At 36.4% G+C, this 16,814-nt stretch overlaps 1 protein-coding gene across 1 annotated transcript in view; it reads right to left on the bottom strand.

Moving 5' to 3' along the window:
- Positions 1–255: 255 nt before the first annotated feature.
- fat-spondin (extracellular matrix protein f-spondin) overlaps positions 256–16,814 on the bottom strand; it is a 149,642-nt gene continuing 133,083 nt past the window's right edge. Inside the window, exons 12-14 of the mRNA XM_067145619.2 lie at positions 12,567–12,734; positions 3,347–3,513; positions 256–819 (exon numbers count right to left, since the gene is read on the bottom strand). Coding sequence (XP_067001720.2) covers positions 733–819; positions 3,347–3,513; positions 12,567–12,734 — 422 coding nt within the window. The 3' untranslated portion in view covers positions 256–732. The remainder of the gene's footprint in view (positions 820–3,346; positions 3,514–12,566; positions 12,735–16,814) is intronic.

Raw genomic sequence — 16,814 nt, forward strand, 5'->3', positions numbered from 1 at the left:
AAAAATACAGAAAGAAAGACCATTTTATGTGTATATAGATATTATCTTGCAACTTGTAGGATGTGGTAACTGCTGTTGAGTAAGGTGCTCAGGGATTGGTGGGAGATCACTGCCAAACATCTGTAGTCAGACTGGGACTTTTGATGAAACCAGTGTTCAATTTCAATACCTATAGGTGGAGCAGTTGGTTAGGACTGACATGGATAGAAAATTTTAAGGTATCTAAAGATAAGGTTAATTTTTCACACACAATAATGCACATTATTCAAGCATTTATTAAGGATGACAATTCACCGTATAGAAGTATCCATTCATTACTATGAGCAGACATCTATTTCTTGCCCATTGGACAACAGCAGTACAAAGATAATTATTTCACCCTTCCAAAAATATCAAACAAGTACAAAACATGCACTATAACTAGATTGTCAGATGTTTGTAGAATATTTCTTCAACATCAGTAGATCATGGTCCATGTACATTTGCTCTTCATAATCACAGGTGACCGTTAAACCTGGATTGAAAAGATTTATGAAAGGAGGTCTTGTTTACCAACTCTAAGAGCTAAGTTGACATTTCCTGAATGATCCTTCCATTCCAGTAATATTACTGCACATTCTGTGTAATGTGGGTACACCTATACATTCTTCTGTCTCTCATTTCATCTGTCTCATTATATACAAGTATAAAAAAAATTCTCTTTTAGAAAAGTATAAACATTCACTGATCAGTCTACTCATTCTGACATGGAGAATTGTGGCACTTCTTCCTGCGAGTGAGACGTTTTGGACAGGGCTTTCCACCATTTTCTGGTTGGGCCTGAAAGACAAAATAATATTGCATTAAAATGGATCAGAAAAGTATCTGCCAGATAACTGAGTGAAAATTCCTTCCTCTGTACAGGTATCAACTCGTATACAATAAGATCTTAAAAAGGTAACACTGGAAAGTGAAGTGACAGAGAGAAAAAGAAGTGAAGGAAGAGAAGAGGACATGGAAAGAATGGCAAACACAAAGGACTGTAGAGAACAGAGTAAGATATACAGAACAAAAGAAGAGTTTGCAAGAAAGTATAGAAGATAAATACTATTGATCGTCACACTTTATAAATACTTATGAATTACGTTACAGATCATGGAAATGTATACAGTATCCATGTCTGGGAGATAGCTGCCTTATCAACTGTGAACAGTACACCAAATTTACGGAAGTTGTCATTAAATACTGCATTGAAAATTTTAGAAATCACCCCAGTACTGACATATAGTTTGACATTAATCTGGGACCAACTCAGAAAGACCTTACGTATTTTAAAGTAAACACCCTCACCCTGGGCATATGTACTCTCCAGAGAATCCTTCTACATTAAGGATTTGAGTACCAAGCTTAAGTGTGGCCAGTATCCAGTATTCAGGAGATAGTGGGTTCGAACCCCAATGTCGGCAGCCCTGAAGATGGTTTTCCGTGGTTTCCCATTTTCACACCAGGCAAATGCTAGGGCTGTACCTTAATTAAGGCCACGGCCGTTTCCTTCCCAGTCCTAGTCTTTTCCTGTCCCATTGTTACCATAAGACCTATCTGTGTCGGTGCGACGTAAAGCCAATAGCAAAGGATTTGAGATATGAACAACCACTGCCATCAACAGAAGTCTACCAGAGTCTACTCCAAGAAATGTAAGGAAAATTTTCTGAGTTTTATGTTACAGATGCAATGATGAACAGAACTATTTCCTGCGTGGATGTTTCCCAGTTTTTCTTCAGTTTGTCATTTAGTTTTTGCACACTTAGATCTTATTGTATGTCTTTTTTTTTTTTTTTTTACAATTTGTTTTACATCGCACAGTATCCACGGTATGCACTAGCCTTGCGTCTTGATAGGTGTGCTATTTACTAACTGATGAACCCAATTAGAACACTGGGGCAAAACGCTGACAAGCAGGAATGAGTTCGCTGGAAAATTTATAATGTCCAATAAAGGACGAACTACGGTTCCCTATGGGAATCAACATCTGTATCAGATAGGTCTTATGGCGATGACGGGATAGGACAGGCCTAGGAGTAGGAAGGAAGTGGCCATGGCCTTAATTAAGGTACAGCCCCAGCATTTGTCTGGTGTGAAAATGGGAAACCATGGGAAACCATTCTCAGAACTGCCGTCAGTGGGGTTCGAACCCACTATCTCCTGGATGCAAGCTCACAGTTGTATGACCCTGACTGCACGCGTCTTCAATTTTCACTAGGTTCCTGATATGATGAAATAAATAAATTTATGAAAAATGTGTAAAAAAAAAAAAAAAGGCAGTGGTAAATCATGGAATTAAAAACACAGTCCTCCTCATACTGTCACTATTGTGGTCTAGAGGATAGTTTCTCACCTAGCAGGTTTCATATTCAATTTCTGACTATAACAGAGGACAGATTCCGGTATGAGGGTTGGTGGATTTAGCCTCCGGAAGACAACCGAGAAGAGAAATGAGTTTGACTCCTACTGTCAGCCATCCTAGATGTGGTTTCCCATGGTTTGCAACTGCAGGAGACTGCAGTGATGGAATCTAACATCAAGGCAAAGCTGTTTCCTTTCCTGCCCCAACCTTGTATTTTTATAATTTTTAAAATTATACAAATAATCACTCCAGTAAAAACATGCAACCTGAATTAAGTGATTTTTAATTTTAAAATTTCCATTGTGTTGGCTGGAATTTGAATCCTGGCTGGTTTTAGCAGATTAAGACTCAAGAATAAACTAATCTAAATTATGAGACAGTTCCTGGAATTCTTATTTTATTTTGTACAGAAGCTGGCATAGTGTTATCAACCACCCAGATTCTTCCTAGACTGTTAGGAATGTACAATCTCTGTCTGAAAGAATCTGAGTTGGCTGTTGGCCACGCGGTTAGAGCGCCGCTGTGAGCTTGCATTCGGAAGATAGTGGGTTCGAATCCCACTGTCAGTAGCCATGAAGATGGTTTTCTGTGGCTTCCCATTTTTCACACCAGGCAAATGCAGGGGCTGTATTTTAATTAAGGCCACGGTCACTTCCTTCCCACTCCTAGCCCTTTCCTATCTCATCATCACCATAAGACCTGTGTCAGTGTGACATAAAGAAAAACAAAGAAATCTGAACCTCTTCCAGAATTTCTTTCAAATCACACAATTTTAAATACAGTTTTCAAACTCAGTTAATGCTCTTTTCACAGCCCTAACCAAATTTGTTACTTCCATTAGAAGACTTTGGTTGACTAAACAGTCTGCTAATTAACAATGAAATTTAATCTTGAAGACAAGGTTAGTTTAACATTAACACTGGGTGTAGAAGTCAGTCAACAAGAATGTGATAGTATACATACCAAGATTGTTCTTGTCCTCTCCTTGAATCCAACTCCACAGGTTGTACTGCATTCACCCCATGGCCCCCACTCTGTGACCACACAGTTGACCCTTGAGTTGCCTGTAGGGATGACTGAATTCTCATCTTCTCTGTGGCGAGAGCCTTGAACCAATTGACCTGAAAATACTGTAAACAGCCATAGCCTCCTCAGTATCCTTCTATCAATATTTCCCTATAACTTAAGCCAGATTCAACCAACTCCCTAATTTGTGACTTTAGAGCCTTTTTACAGCTCAAGAGAAACAAAGCAGAGCAATCAATTGTGCAGTTGAAGGGAAGGCTGGAAAGGAGCAGGGAGAGGAGTAACTATTTGTGGCAGAAAATGTTGACTCTGACCTACAACTGAGCTAATAGACTTGCAGTATGTAATAGATGGCCTAGGCATCAATGAAGAGTCATACTAGAGAGGTATCGGTAGTTTCCTGATCCTTTCCTCACTGAGTTGGAAGTTGCTTAGGGATCTAAAATACAGATATGAGAATAAGAGGAATATACCGTAATTGTGTTTCTTAACATATTTTCCTCAAAAAAGATCTTCCCACATGCACACTAACATGCAAACCAAAGCAGAGAAGCCAGCTGTCAGATTATAATTTAAAGTATATGTACACCAAGACACAGTGTTTCTCAAATATTGACTCCACACATTGAAGAATGCTGTAGGAAAAAGTACTTAAAAAATCACTAAGAACAAACACTATCAGTTATTGAAGTGAAACAATCAAGTGTTCAGAGTATGGGAGACACATATCTTATTATGTCACAGCAGTGCCAGCTAGTTGTACATGACTTAAGCACCGAGTTTCTACCTTAATTAAAGAAATAAAGTTTTAATCTACAGTACCACTCTCTGTCAGCAAATTAAGACTTCATATTTTGATATTCCTTCAGCACAGTAAACTTTACATTCCAGAGCTTTGTTACCTTGATGGGTCCTATCTAATATAATTAATAGCCATAGTGATCCATAGTTGTACTCTGCAACAATATGACTGGATTTCAGATTTTGCCAGGTAAAAAGAATTTACAATAGATTATTATTATTATTATTATTATTATTATTATTATTATTATTATTATTATTATTATTATTACATAGCCAGCAGTTCAAAATGCATTTACTGTCGTGATATAGATGACGTCCTACATACTTTCTTCATGTGTGGTCATTGGTTGACAGAAAGAAGTATAGTACGAGAACCTTTTCTTGATCCCTGAGTTCCCAGGGAGCTCAGGGATCAAGAAAAGGTTCGCGTACTATATTGTGGAAGCAGAACTCAAAGTACTGGCACCAGATAATATTGTGCTTGTGATGCTGAGGAATCAGGAATCTTGGGATAGGGTGACAGAAAATGTGGGAAGTATCCTGCGCCAGAAGAAGAGGGATCTGGATGCTTTTGAACATAAGTGAAAGATGAATGAAGGAAGAAAAAGTCTGAATGACTAAAAGTATGACACTGCCCTGAAGTAATGAGAAAGCAGTTCCATGGTAGAAACAAACATCGTGGGAAAATGGGCGTGTGGTTTTTAGTTGGTAAGTATCCCGCACACTTTTGGAGTGCGGTTCCTTCACGAGTGTCTTGTGTAAGATTTTCCACAATCCCTCGTAAAAAAAAACCATTGTTATTATTATTATTTGTTTGGTCATCTAAGGAGGGCACAGGATCATTGGTTAGCATTAATCTTCTTATTCGTATCTTCCCAAAACTTCCCCATCGTCTCACTACGAGTCTGTCGTCTGTCTTTCTTGTATCCATGCATTTTTAAGTTTCGTCTTGCCAATGGTTCCTTGGGAACTTTACAAGTTAACTTTCTGTCTATAGTTACCAGTAGGTCAGTGTTGATTTTTAAGATCCTTTTGGGTGTCTATTATCAGCATACTTTGGTTTGTCAGCTTCCATTGATGAAGATTTTCTTGGTGAATCGCATGTCGTACCTTCATGCTGTGTGTCCACAGAATTTCATACATCTTTCCCATGCGACCAAATTGAATCATTCAGTCAGTAGTACATTATTGTAATATCTCATATGGCCTAGAGCTAATATGGGAAAGGCTAACCACAACAGTCCTCACCACGATAGAAAAAGTGAAAGCACAATTCTTTAAGAGAGCACTGGGCATTGCAAGAACGTCACCGTCCAGACTAACCTATGAATTAGCAAGGGAACCTTTCCATATCGAGGACCTCTGATTCAAACTACACCTGCCATCTACCCTGCAAATGGAGAAGGTACTTGAGCAGAAGCATCTGAAGCAACAGGACATACCACTGGATTTCTACGCAACGAAAGCAATGACCAATACATGATGGACACAGGAAAATCAGGAACTAAGAAACGTAGTCACAAGACTCGCCATACACGGCTTCCATCACGAAATTTGCAAAAACATAAAATATCGTGAACCGAACAAAGTATGTATATGTTCTCTGTGTGAGAAGCCATGCGACAAATACCACATAACACTGTGTAGTAACAGGGAAAAGAGCATAGTTGACTATAGCAAAGACTAAACCGTCTCGAGCATCCGTAAATCTCAATATGTTATGTGACAATATTTCATGCTTACTTTGTAACCTTGTAACCTATTGTTGTATCCCATTATATGGCCATCTAGCTGCAATAAATTCTTAATAATTATTGTGAGGTTGTAAATAAAGGTTACAGATCTCTTCATATAGTTATGAGGGTATTTAGGTGTAAAGGAGAAATCAATCAATCAATCAATCAATCAATCAATCATGATCTGCATTAAGGGCAGTCACCCAGATAGCAGATTCCCTTTCTGTGTATTACCTAGTCTTTTCTTAAATAATTACAAAGAATTTGGAAATTTGTTGAACATCTCCCTTGTTAAATTATTCCAATCTCTAACTCCTCTTCCTATAAATGAATATTTGCCCAATTTGTCCTCTTGAATTCCAACTTTGTCTTCATATTGTGATCTTTCCTACTTTTAAAAAACACCACTCAAACTTATTCGCCTACTAATGTCATTTCTCACCATCTCTTCACTGACAGTTCGGAACATACTACTTATTACATGTAATAAATTTAATTTTTTGGTCCGTACTGTGCTTCAAAGTAACATCAAATTCTAATTTTTTAATTAGAAAAATACAATACAATATATTTTCTTTCCATATTAGAACCTTAGAATCAACAATAATGTAAATGTTCTAATGTGGAAAGAAAATAGATTGTATAGAAAAGGTGGACATTCATATTGTGATCTTTCCTACTTTTAAAAAACACCACTCAAACTTATTCGCCTACTAATGTCATTTCTCACCATCTCTTCACTGACAGTTCGGAACATACTACTTATTACATGTAATAAATTTAATTTTTTGGTCCGTACTGAGCTTCAAAGTAACATCAAATTCTAATTTTTTAATTAGAAAAATACAATACAATATATTTTCTTTCCATATTAGAACCTTAGAATCAACAATAATGTAAATGTTCTAATGTGGAAAGAAAATAGATTGTATAGAAAAGGTGGACAATTTTCTAACAAAAAAATAGATTTCAATGTTACATACTGCTTAGTCAAGAAGCTCGTCTCCTTTCTCCCAAGTCTTCCCAGCCCAAACTTTGCAAGATTTTTGTAACATTACACTTTTGTTGGAAATCACCCAGAATAAACTGAGCTGCTTTTCTTTGGATTTTTTTCCAGTTCTTGAATCAAGTAATCCTGGTGAGGGTTCCATACACTGGAACCATACTCTAGCGAGGGTCTTACCAGAGTTTTATATGCCTTCACCTTTACATCCTTACTACAACCCCTAAATACCCTCATAATCATGAGCAGAAATCTGTACCCTTTATTTACAATACCGTTTATGTTATTACCCCAATGAAGATCTTTCCTTATACTAACACCTAAGTACTTACAGTGATTCTCATAAGGAACTTTCACCACACTAACACAGTAACCAAACCTGACAGGACTTTTACTATTAGTGAAACTCACAACCTGACTTTTAATCCCATTTATCATTATACCATTGCCTGCTGTCCGTCTCACAACATTGTTGAGGTCTTTTGGCAGTTGCTCACAATCTTTTAAGTTATTTATTACTCTACACAGTATAACATCATCTGTGAAAAGCCTTACCTCTGATTCCAGTTCTTTACTCATAACATTTATATATATATATATATATTTATATATATTTATTAGAAATTATTGTATGAATACATACATAAGAAAACATAAAGGTCCAATAATACTGCCTTGAGGAATTCCCTTCTTAATGGTTACAGGATCAGATAATGCTTCACCTACTCTAATTCTCTGAATTCTACTCTCTAGAAATATAACCACCCATTCAGTCACTCTTTTGTCTAGTCCAGTTGCACTCATTTTTGCCAGTAGTCTCCCATGATCTACCCTGTCAAATGCTTTGGATAGGTCAATCGCGACACAGTCCATTTGACCTCCTGAATCCAAGATATCTGCTCTATCTTGCTGCAATCCTACAAGTTGAGCTTCAGTGGAACATCCGTTCCTAAACACTGAACTGCTATCTATGAAATCAGTTATTAATTTCACAAACATGTCTAATACACCTCTTCCCTTTCCACCGCCTGCAGCTCAATTACCGCTCTGTTAAAAGAGGCCAAGGAGTTACTCTTGTCCTTCCCTTCGCTAGAACAACCTCATATTTAAATGGGTTTTACTCAAGGGCTGCTCGTACGTGGAACCTTATACCATCTGAGGTAAAGCTACTTCCTCTTCCTCACTTCCTCCGCGAAGTAAAGAAAATGTATATGTAAATATAAGCCTATATGTGATGTATATAACTTGTATAAATTAGAATTGCAAGAAGGATGGGTGCAAGTACAGGTGTATGTGGGCGAATGTGTATGCGTGCGCGTGTGTGAGTGGTTGTGAATGAGTGTGTATACAGGGGTCTGAGTGAGAGTATAAATGGCTGGGTGTTCTTACTCTAATATTTTCAGAATAAATCAAGATAATTATTATTCTAAGGGTACAGTGTTTGTAGTGTAAATATGTAAATTTAAAATTGTCTACATAAGTTTGTATGTAAATATTCAGTAGAGTTTATGTACACATGTGGAGATGGAGGCACTTCCGTGTATGTGGGGCTTGCCCTTTCTCCATCTACCACCCCTAAATTGTACATGTACAATTTAAGAAAAATAAATAATAATAATAATAATAATAATAATAATAATAATAATAATAATAATAATCAGAAATAATGCTTTCCCAAAGCTCACATGTAACACATGTCAAATTGACTGGCCTGTAATTTTCAGCTTTATGTTTGTCACCCTTTCCTTTATATACAGGGGCTACTATTGCAACTCTCCATTCATTTGGTATAGTTCCTTCATGCAAACAGTAATCAAATAAGTTCTTCAGATATGGTGAATTTCAATGAGCACTAACGAGATTTCATGAAATCCCCAAGTACTTTAATTAATACATCACATCTTCAATCCATCCTCACTTCAGCCAAGTTACAACATAAAAATACAACTGTAGTTTTCCTAGATATATCAAAAGCTTTTGACAAAACTCATAAAAACACTGCAGCTAGTCCCCCCTCCCAAACAAACTGGCAAATATATTCCAAAATCTTCAAATAAATGACTAAACAAGAATAAAAATTCAGTATAAGAAAAAAAACTAATTTAAATGAGGAAAGGTTTAATGCAAAGACCACCATTCTTTATAATAGCTACTGACCACATTCTAAATGAACATTTGGATAAGGCTGTTGCTAATGAATAGGGTTTCAGTCTTGTTCCTGGTTTGAAACCTCTAACCATCCTTGGATTCACAGAAAATATTGGTATTATAGCCAAAGACAAGTCCTGGACAACTGAGCTAACGAGAATTTCAGTACAACATTTCCAGCAGATCGGAATGCAAATTTATCAAGCAAAATCAGTATCTATAAATTTATTAAAACTGGCAAACTCAATATCTTTGATAACATTACAATTACCTGTTTATCATCAAAAGAATATGCACCATACTTGGGCGTAAACTTCACACAGATGAACCTATCTTCAATCAACAAGAAGTACTTACTAACGTTAAAACTAAATTAGACCTACTAGTTTCCTCCCTGCTACTGCTGTATATCTTGACCAGAAATTTTGTATTTTGAACACCGTGATATGTCCATCCTTAACCCATTCAAGTCACAATAAATGGACACATTGTTGACTGTCAAATAAGATTTTATTTGCCCACCAGTAGTTTGAGTGAACTTGTCACAGATGCATAAAATGCTAAGTAATGAAGATGATTCACTCAAATTTTGCATTCATGCTATTGAAAGTTATGACACCCATACTTCATTCCTTGAACGACTGCTGGCTGTGGTACAAATGTTTCATTTCAAATTCAGTAATTTCAAAAAGAGCAGATCCATGTAATCTCAAAAATCGCAAGTTCAGACAGTGGGCGGACTCTAAATATTTTGTAAGTATTTCTGAAACACCACTGTATCCATGTCTTGTATTGTCTTTATTGTACAATTTCTAATCACTCTGGTTCTTTTGTGTCACCGGCTGCGTACTTTGGAAGGACCTGCTGCGGCACTTTCACTCTCACTTTCTTCAATGCTCTTCGCACTCTAGTAACTTTCACTGTTGCTATCACTACCCTCGAATTCTAATTCATTTTACAGAATGTCATTATTGCCATAATCATCATCTAAAACACCGTCTACAAACGCTTTCAAACTCTCGTCATCATTACCACAGTGCCAGTTCTACTGCATAATGAATACTGAATTGTTTACCAACAATACATACCTCTAGTTCCTTACAGTGTGTGCTGTGAGAACTTATACTGCAAAGGAATATAATACACAAAGATAAGCAAGACACTGTATTATTCTGTGCTGAGCTAGTCATTTGATTCATGCGCCAAAACGCTGCACATGTCCACAGCTCGTCAAATGATGTGACCGGGTTAATTTATACTTTCCAAACCACAATACCACAGTTTCCTTGATAATGCAGATAAAATGGTAAAAGGAGCTCTGAAGGAAATGTTACAATTATCAACAGATTCTGCTAATTAAATGCTATATTCTCACTGAAAATATAAAAGCCTTGGCTTGTTCAGAACTAAATGGGAGACAGCTCTTCAACAAATAAACAGCTTGCAGTTTGTTGAAAATATAACTTAACTTGTATATCCAAAACACAAGGAAGCTCAACAATGAATGTCCTTCATGTCTAGAACATTTTAACCTGGAACTGAAAAACAATTCGGTAAATACAAAGGAACATTTTCTAGACATGAGGAAAATAAACTCTGAGAATCAATCTCTGATGCCAGTTAAAACAAAAAGAAAAGGGCATAATCCTGTTTAAAGAATATATGACAGCTAACATGTGAATATATCACCATGAGGGTCTGACTTTTTCAGAATGAGGGATGGAATTTAGATGGTTGGAAATGCAGCAACAGTCCAAGCCATCCCAAGTAGGACCCAGAATAATAACTACTGTTGACGTTGTCACAGCAAGATGGAAACTTTAGTTCATGTCCTCGGATCATGCCATCATGGCGACGCACTGAGTAATACAAGACACCGTTCGGTTGGGGCTACCATTTCTCAAGCTGTCCAAAAAGTAAGCTACATTGTTCATGAAGAGGTGCAGGGAACAGTAGAACATGGCAGTATACAGCACATCTTCATCGCCTACATAAAGATCTCTACCACTGCTTATGTCCTTGATCCAACTGCGAGGCTGGAATCCTACATAGCTCAACCACAAGAAGAGCATAAAGGGAAAAAAAAGCTATATACTAACCAACAGTGAGTACAGGTTCAACATATCAAAGTGATTGGTCTTATGGTAGGAGCTCGGAGCACCATTCCTTCTTTATTTATGAACATATGTAAGCGACTGGGAATTCTTAACTCTACCAGTCAGTAAGTTTCTAGAATTACCCTAAAAGGATCAGTCTCCATCTTGGGTCATCGTTTATATGATTAACCGTTAAAGTATTTGTTGGTTTTTAGAAAATGTTTACAGTTCTCCTGCTTCGTACCCTCTTTAATCAGGTCATAATTTCCTATTTGTTTTTCTAGTTCAGATTATTCTTTATTTTGCATGTTGAACAGGTGTTTATTGTTTCATCTTCCATGGCAAAATGCATTTATCTTTGTAGCTGTATAGATTTGTAGATTTTGTTTCTGGTATTTTTAAATGTCAATTAATACTGTAAGCTTTGTCAATCCTGGCAAACTTGTAAATAAAAAATTAAATAAAACCCAACCTGAATAATAAAAATACAAATAATTTTCATTCAGAAATGCATTTATTTAATTTCATTAAAACTTCGGTACTTTAAAATTTTAGTGTGAATTAACAGAGTTTCCTGGTTATCAGTGTTAGGATTAACAGGACGCTACTGTAGTTTAGCCTTATTAAGAATACTAAAACATATACTAGTCAAAAAAGCTCATAACTTCCCAGTCAACTCAAAAGAATGGGGACTCTATAAGGAAAACACATATTATAGACGACAAAACAAAATTGTTGGCAAAATAAAAATAAACTTGTGTCCTTGTATTCCTTCAGGTGGTGCAACTCAGCATCTGTACCAGTGCAGTGTATGTCCCACATCATGCACACTAGAAAATCTGTTGAAAGCCTTGCCTGAGGTCATCAATGTCACCCAATTTGTATATATTTATTAAGTTTATTTTTTAATTTGTAAATTATGTCAATTAGTCTCTTAGGTTTAAGTGGTTGTAATTTCCTTCTATTAAGTTTCCAATCATTCAGTGTGAAAAGTTTATTATTTACTTCATTTGTAGATTGTGTAAATTATAGTTTCTTAGGTAAAATGAATTGTTCATCTCTGTACCGTTTTTCATTTGTTTATTGTGATGTTTTTGACTGAGCTAAATAAAAACTAAAAAAAAGATTCAGGCAAACCCCCAATGTAGGGGAGCTGCTTGTACCATTTTGAACCACATACCAGCCCTCCTGCCATTCTTAAATATCTACCAATACTGGGAATTCGAACCCAAGTCTCCAAGGATGGCAGCTAATAGCACCAACCATTATGCTATGGAGGCAGACAAAATTATTGCTTTGAGAATGTCACTGTTAGGAAGCACAGAAGAATGTTACATTTAGAACAATATGGATATTCTATACTTGCATACCTCTTTCATTACAAGAATCAGAGCACTCCTTGGCGGTCAGGAAGTTATTTCTGTTTCCTCGGCAGCCACCATAGCCAAATGGAATGCACATTCCTTTCCTTGGTTCATAGTACCAGCGTTCAAAGAAACCTCGGCAGGGACCGACTTCTGGCTCCAACATGCAGACCACTGTACCAACAAATAACATAAATTTTGGAATGACTGAAAACACCTCCATTAATATTTTTTAACTGCCTCGTGAGACTTCACATAATCAAACTTGATGAGGCTAATGTACTGTGGGAGAATGGTTGATATAGGCAAGCACACAAAATTCACACATCTATTCTTGTAGACATAATATGGGCTTATGCCGTATCTTGAAAATGAGGTGAAACTCTTTACACTTTGCAGAGAACTCTGCTTTGCATCTTCAGAAGAAAATCTTGATTGTTTATGAGGAAGACTTCTACAATAATGAGGGTTTGAATTTAAGAATGTTTCAATGCTTGAATTGTAGTGGTACGCACATTCGTCGCCAAGTGGCTCACTGTATGCAGGCACAGCACCAATATTCCAAGCGGGAGCTGACGACAACATTAGCTCCAATTAAGATGTTCTCTCTGTTACTTCTCACACACACATGGTATGATAGAACACCTTAATTGGAGCTTAATGTTGTCATCAGCTCCCGCATGGAATATTAGCACTGTGCCTGCATACATTGAGCTATCTAGTGACGAATGAGCGTACCACTACAGCTCCAACGGTAAAAGCATTCTTAAATTCAAACCCTCATTATTGTAGAATCCTTCCTTGTGAACAGTCAAGATTTTCTTCTGAAGATCCTGAGCAAATTTCTCTATGAAACGTAAAGTGTTTCATCTTGTTTTCTTGACACAGCATAAGCCCAAAAGCCCATATCATGTCTACAAGTACAGGCCATGAAAGTATCAAGATCATTCTTCTTATTCTTATTCCCGTTATTTATTATTTCATGTTTGCGTGATGGTTGGTAGTGTGTTGTAGTGTGGGTAAATGAAGATGGTGCATTGAGAGGGAGGATTTACACAAGTAGTACAAGAACCAACTCATCTCAATAACTTACTAGATGTATTCTTGGTTAAACCATGGGAAATTGTTGATAAAACTGAGGTAACTGAAGGAATAGGAGACCATAAGGTTGTAATAATGGATGTAGGACTCGTACCAAAAAGGCTTAATAAGAGGGTTACACAAGACAAGAAATTGTACAGAAAAACTAAAGTTGATGAATTTGGGACTTACCTTAAATCACAATTCAGTTGTTGGATAAGTGAAGGGAGTAATGTGGATACACTTTGGGCTAAATTTAAAGGAATCATTTGGGAAGGAGAGATGAGATTTGTACCTGTTAAGAAGGGTAAAATGACCTCAGACCCTGTTTATTATACAAGGGAAATAAGAAAATTAAAAAGAAAATGTAGAATAGTAAACAGGAAAATCAAAGAGGGTAGGGAGAGTAGAGAAACTAGAAAACAGCTAATGAGGAAACTGAATAGAGTGAAAAAGGAAGCAAAAGAGATTTATATGAATGGCATACTTCAAGAGGGTAATGACCACAAAGGTAAATGGAAAAAGCTGTATTCATATATCAGGAATCAAAAAGGAAAAGGAATCCAAATTCCTATGATGGTGGGAGAAGGAGGTGAACACTATTTAACAGATACTGAAAAAGCAAATCTATTTAGTAGGGAATTCAGAGATTCAGTAGATGATTGTCAGGAGTTGGAAACCGAAACAGAAGATAGACAGGGAGAGACACAGAGGGAAACAAGAAGCTTCTCATTCACAAATGAAGATATTTTCAGAGAAATCCAACTGCTTCAGCAAGGAAAAAAAGCAGGAAGTGATCAAATTACTGGGAAGGTATTAAAGAGAATGGGCTGGTACATAGTGCCTTATTTAAAATTTCTCCTTGACTATGTCATAAATAATAGTGTAATACCAAAGGAATGGAAGGAATCTATAATGATACCAATTTATAAAGGAAAGGGTGATAAAAGGAAACCAGAGAACTACAGACCAATCAGCCTGACCAGTATAGTTTGTAAAATAGTGGAGAGTTTGATATCAAAGTACATCAGAGGGATATGTGATGATAAAAATTGGTTCATGAGGAGCCAGTATGGATTTAGAAAGAAATTTTCTTGTGAGGCACAACTGGTGGGATTTCAGCAGGACATATCAGATCAATTGGATTCAGGAGGTCAGTTAGATTGCATAGCCATAGATCTTTCCAAAGCCTTTGATAGAGTGGAACATGGAATATTATTAAAGAAATTGGAGGGAATAGGATTGGATGTAAGGGTTACACGTTGGATAAAAACATTTCTAAATTCAAGGGTTCAGAACGTCAAAGTAGGAAATAATGTATCTCAGGAAGAGAAAGTTTGGAAGGGAATTGCACAGGGTAGTATAATCGGTTTGTTACTTTTCTTAATATATGTAAATGATTTAGGGAACAATATAACATCAAAAATAAGATTGTATGCAGATGACATAATTGTTTATAGGGAAATAAATAACATTGAGGATTGTTCAGAATTACAAAGGGACCTTGAAAGTATCCAACAATGGGTTGAAGAAAATAATATGAAGGTTAATGGAGGCAAATCAACTGTTACAACTTTTACAAACAGGAGCTTTAAAACTGAATTTGAATATACTTTGGATGAGGTAGTTATCCCAAAAGATGGCAAGTGCAAATACTTAGGTGTGAGATTTGAAAGTAATTTGCACTGGAAGGGTCATGTTGATGACATTGTTGGGAAAGCATACAGATCGTTACATGTCATAATGAGGCTACTTAAAGGATGCAATAAAGAATTAAAAGAAAAAAGTTACTTAAGTATGGTTCGTCCATTATTGGAATATGCAAACAGTGTTTGGGATCCTTACCAAGAATACCTAATAAAAGAAATAGATAGTGTGCAGAGGAAAGCAGCAAGATTTGTAACAGGGGATTTCAGGAGAAAGAGTAGTGTATCAGAAATGTTAAAGGAACTTGGGTGGGAAACTTTAAGTAAGAGAAGGGAGAAAACTAGACTTATAGGATTATATAGAGCCTATACAAGAGAAGAAGCATGGGGAGATATCCACGAGAGGCTTCAGTTGGAAAATAATTATATCGGCGGGACAGACCACAAATGTAAAATTAGAAGGAATTTTAGCAGAAGCGATTGGGGTAAATTTTCATTCATTGGGAAGGGTGTGAAGGAGTGGAACATTTTACCAGGGGTAGTGTTTGATCCTTTTTCAAAATCTGTACAGATATTCAAGAAGAGAATAAACAGCAACAGAGAAAATAAATGAAGTGTTAGAGGGCATTCGACCAGTGCAGGTTATTGTAAATAAAAAAATGTGTGTGAATAAATTAATTCCATCCCCTGGTCTAAGGAGTTTGGACAGCCAAAGCAGGGGACTGCCTGTAGGGGTGAAGTACAGTGGGGACTTCGAGGGCCCTGGGACCGCTACGGTAGCTGTGAAGGCCCTTCTCGAACTCTGAAAAGTGGTGGCAAAAGGGGCTCTGGTTAAGACGCAGCAGGTCGTTATGCTACTTAGGTTCCAGAATGGGTAATAAATAAATAAATAAATAAATAAATAAATAAATAAATAAATAAATAAATAAATAAATAAATAAATAAATAAATAAATAAATGCAATGTAAAGTTTAATCTTATACCAGTTGTATAGTATCATTTGAAGTAATTCCACATACTGTATATCAGTTGACTATATTTGTAAGTAGTACAGGAGATATTATAAATAGAATTTTGTAAACAATATAAATTAATTAAGGATGAGCTGTGTATTTTATATAAAAAATTGTTAGCGTAAATTGTATAATATTGTATTATAGGAAAATTTTCTTCTCTTGTTAATTTAATATTTAGTGCTTGACAATAACGTATTTTAGTGTACCATTTGGCACCGAGGTAGACACCTCATTTGCAGATAAAGAGATTTTGATTTGATTTGATTAAGAAAAAAACAAACATCTAACTTAGTCCCCAAAATACATGTGATTAAATTCCCTGACCCAGCCAGGAATATTGTACCTGGGGCCCTCTGATCCAGAGGCCACTATGCTGACCATTCAACTAAAATTGCCAGAGTAAAGTTACACATCTAATAAAGTAGGCTAAACAGAAAGGGAACAGACAAATATAAAAGTAATATAAAGGAACAAGGGTCAAATTAAGTGACATATAGAGAGATAGGCTCATG

Source organism: Anabrus simplex, chromosome 4 (assembly GCF_040414725.1).
Source record: "Anabrus simplex isolate iqAnaSimp1 chromosome 4, ASM4041472v1, whole genome shotgun sequence".
Taxonomy (NCBI): Eukaryota; Metazoa; Arthropoda; class Insecta; order Orthoptera; family Tettigoniidae; genus Anabrus; species Anabrus simplex.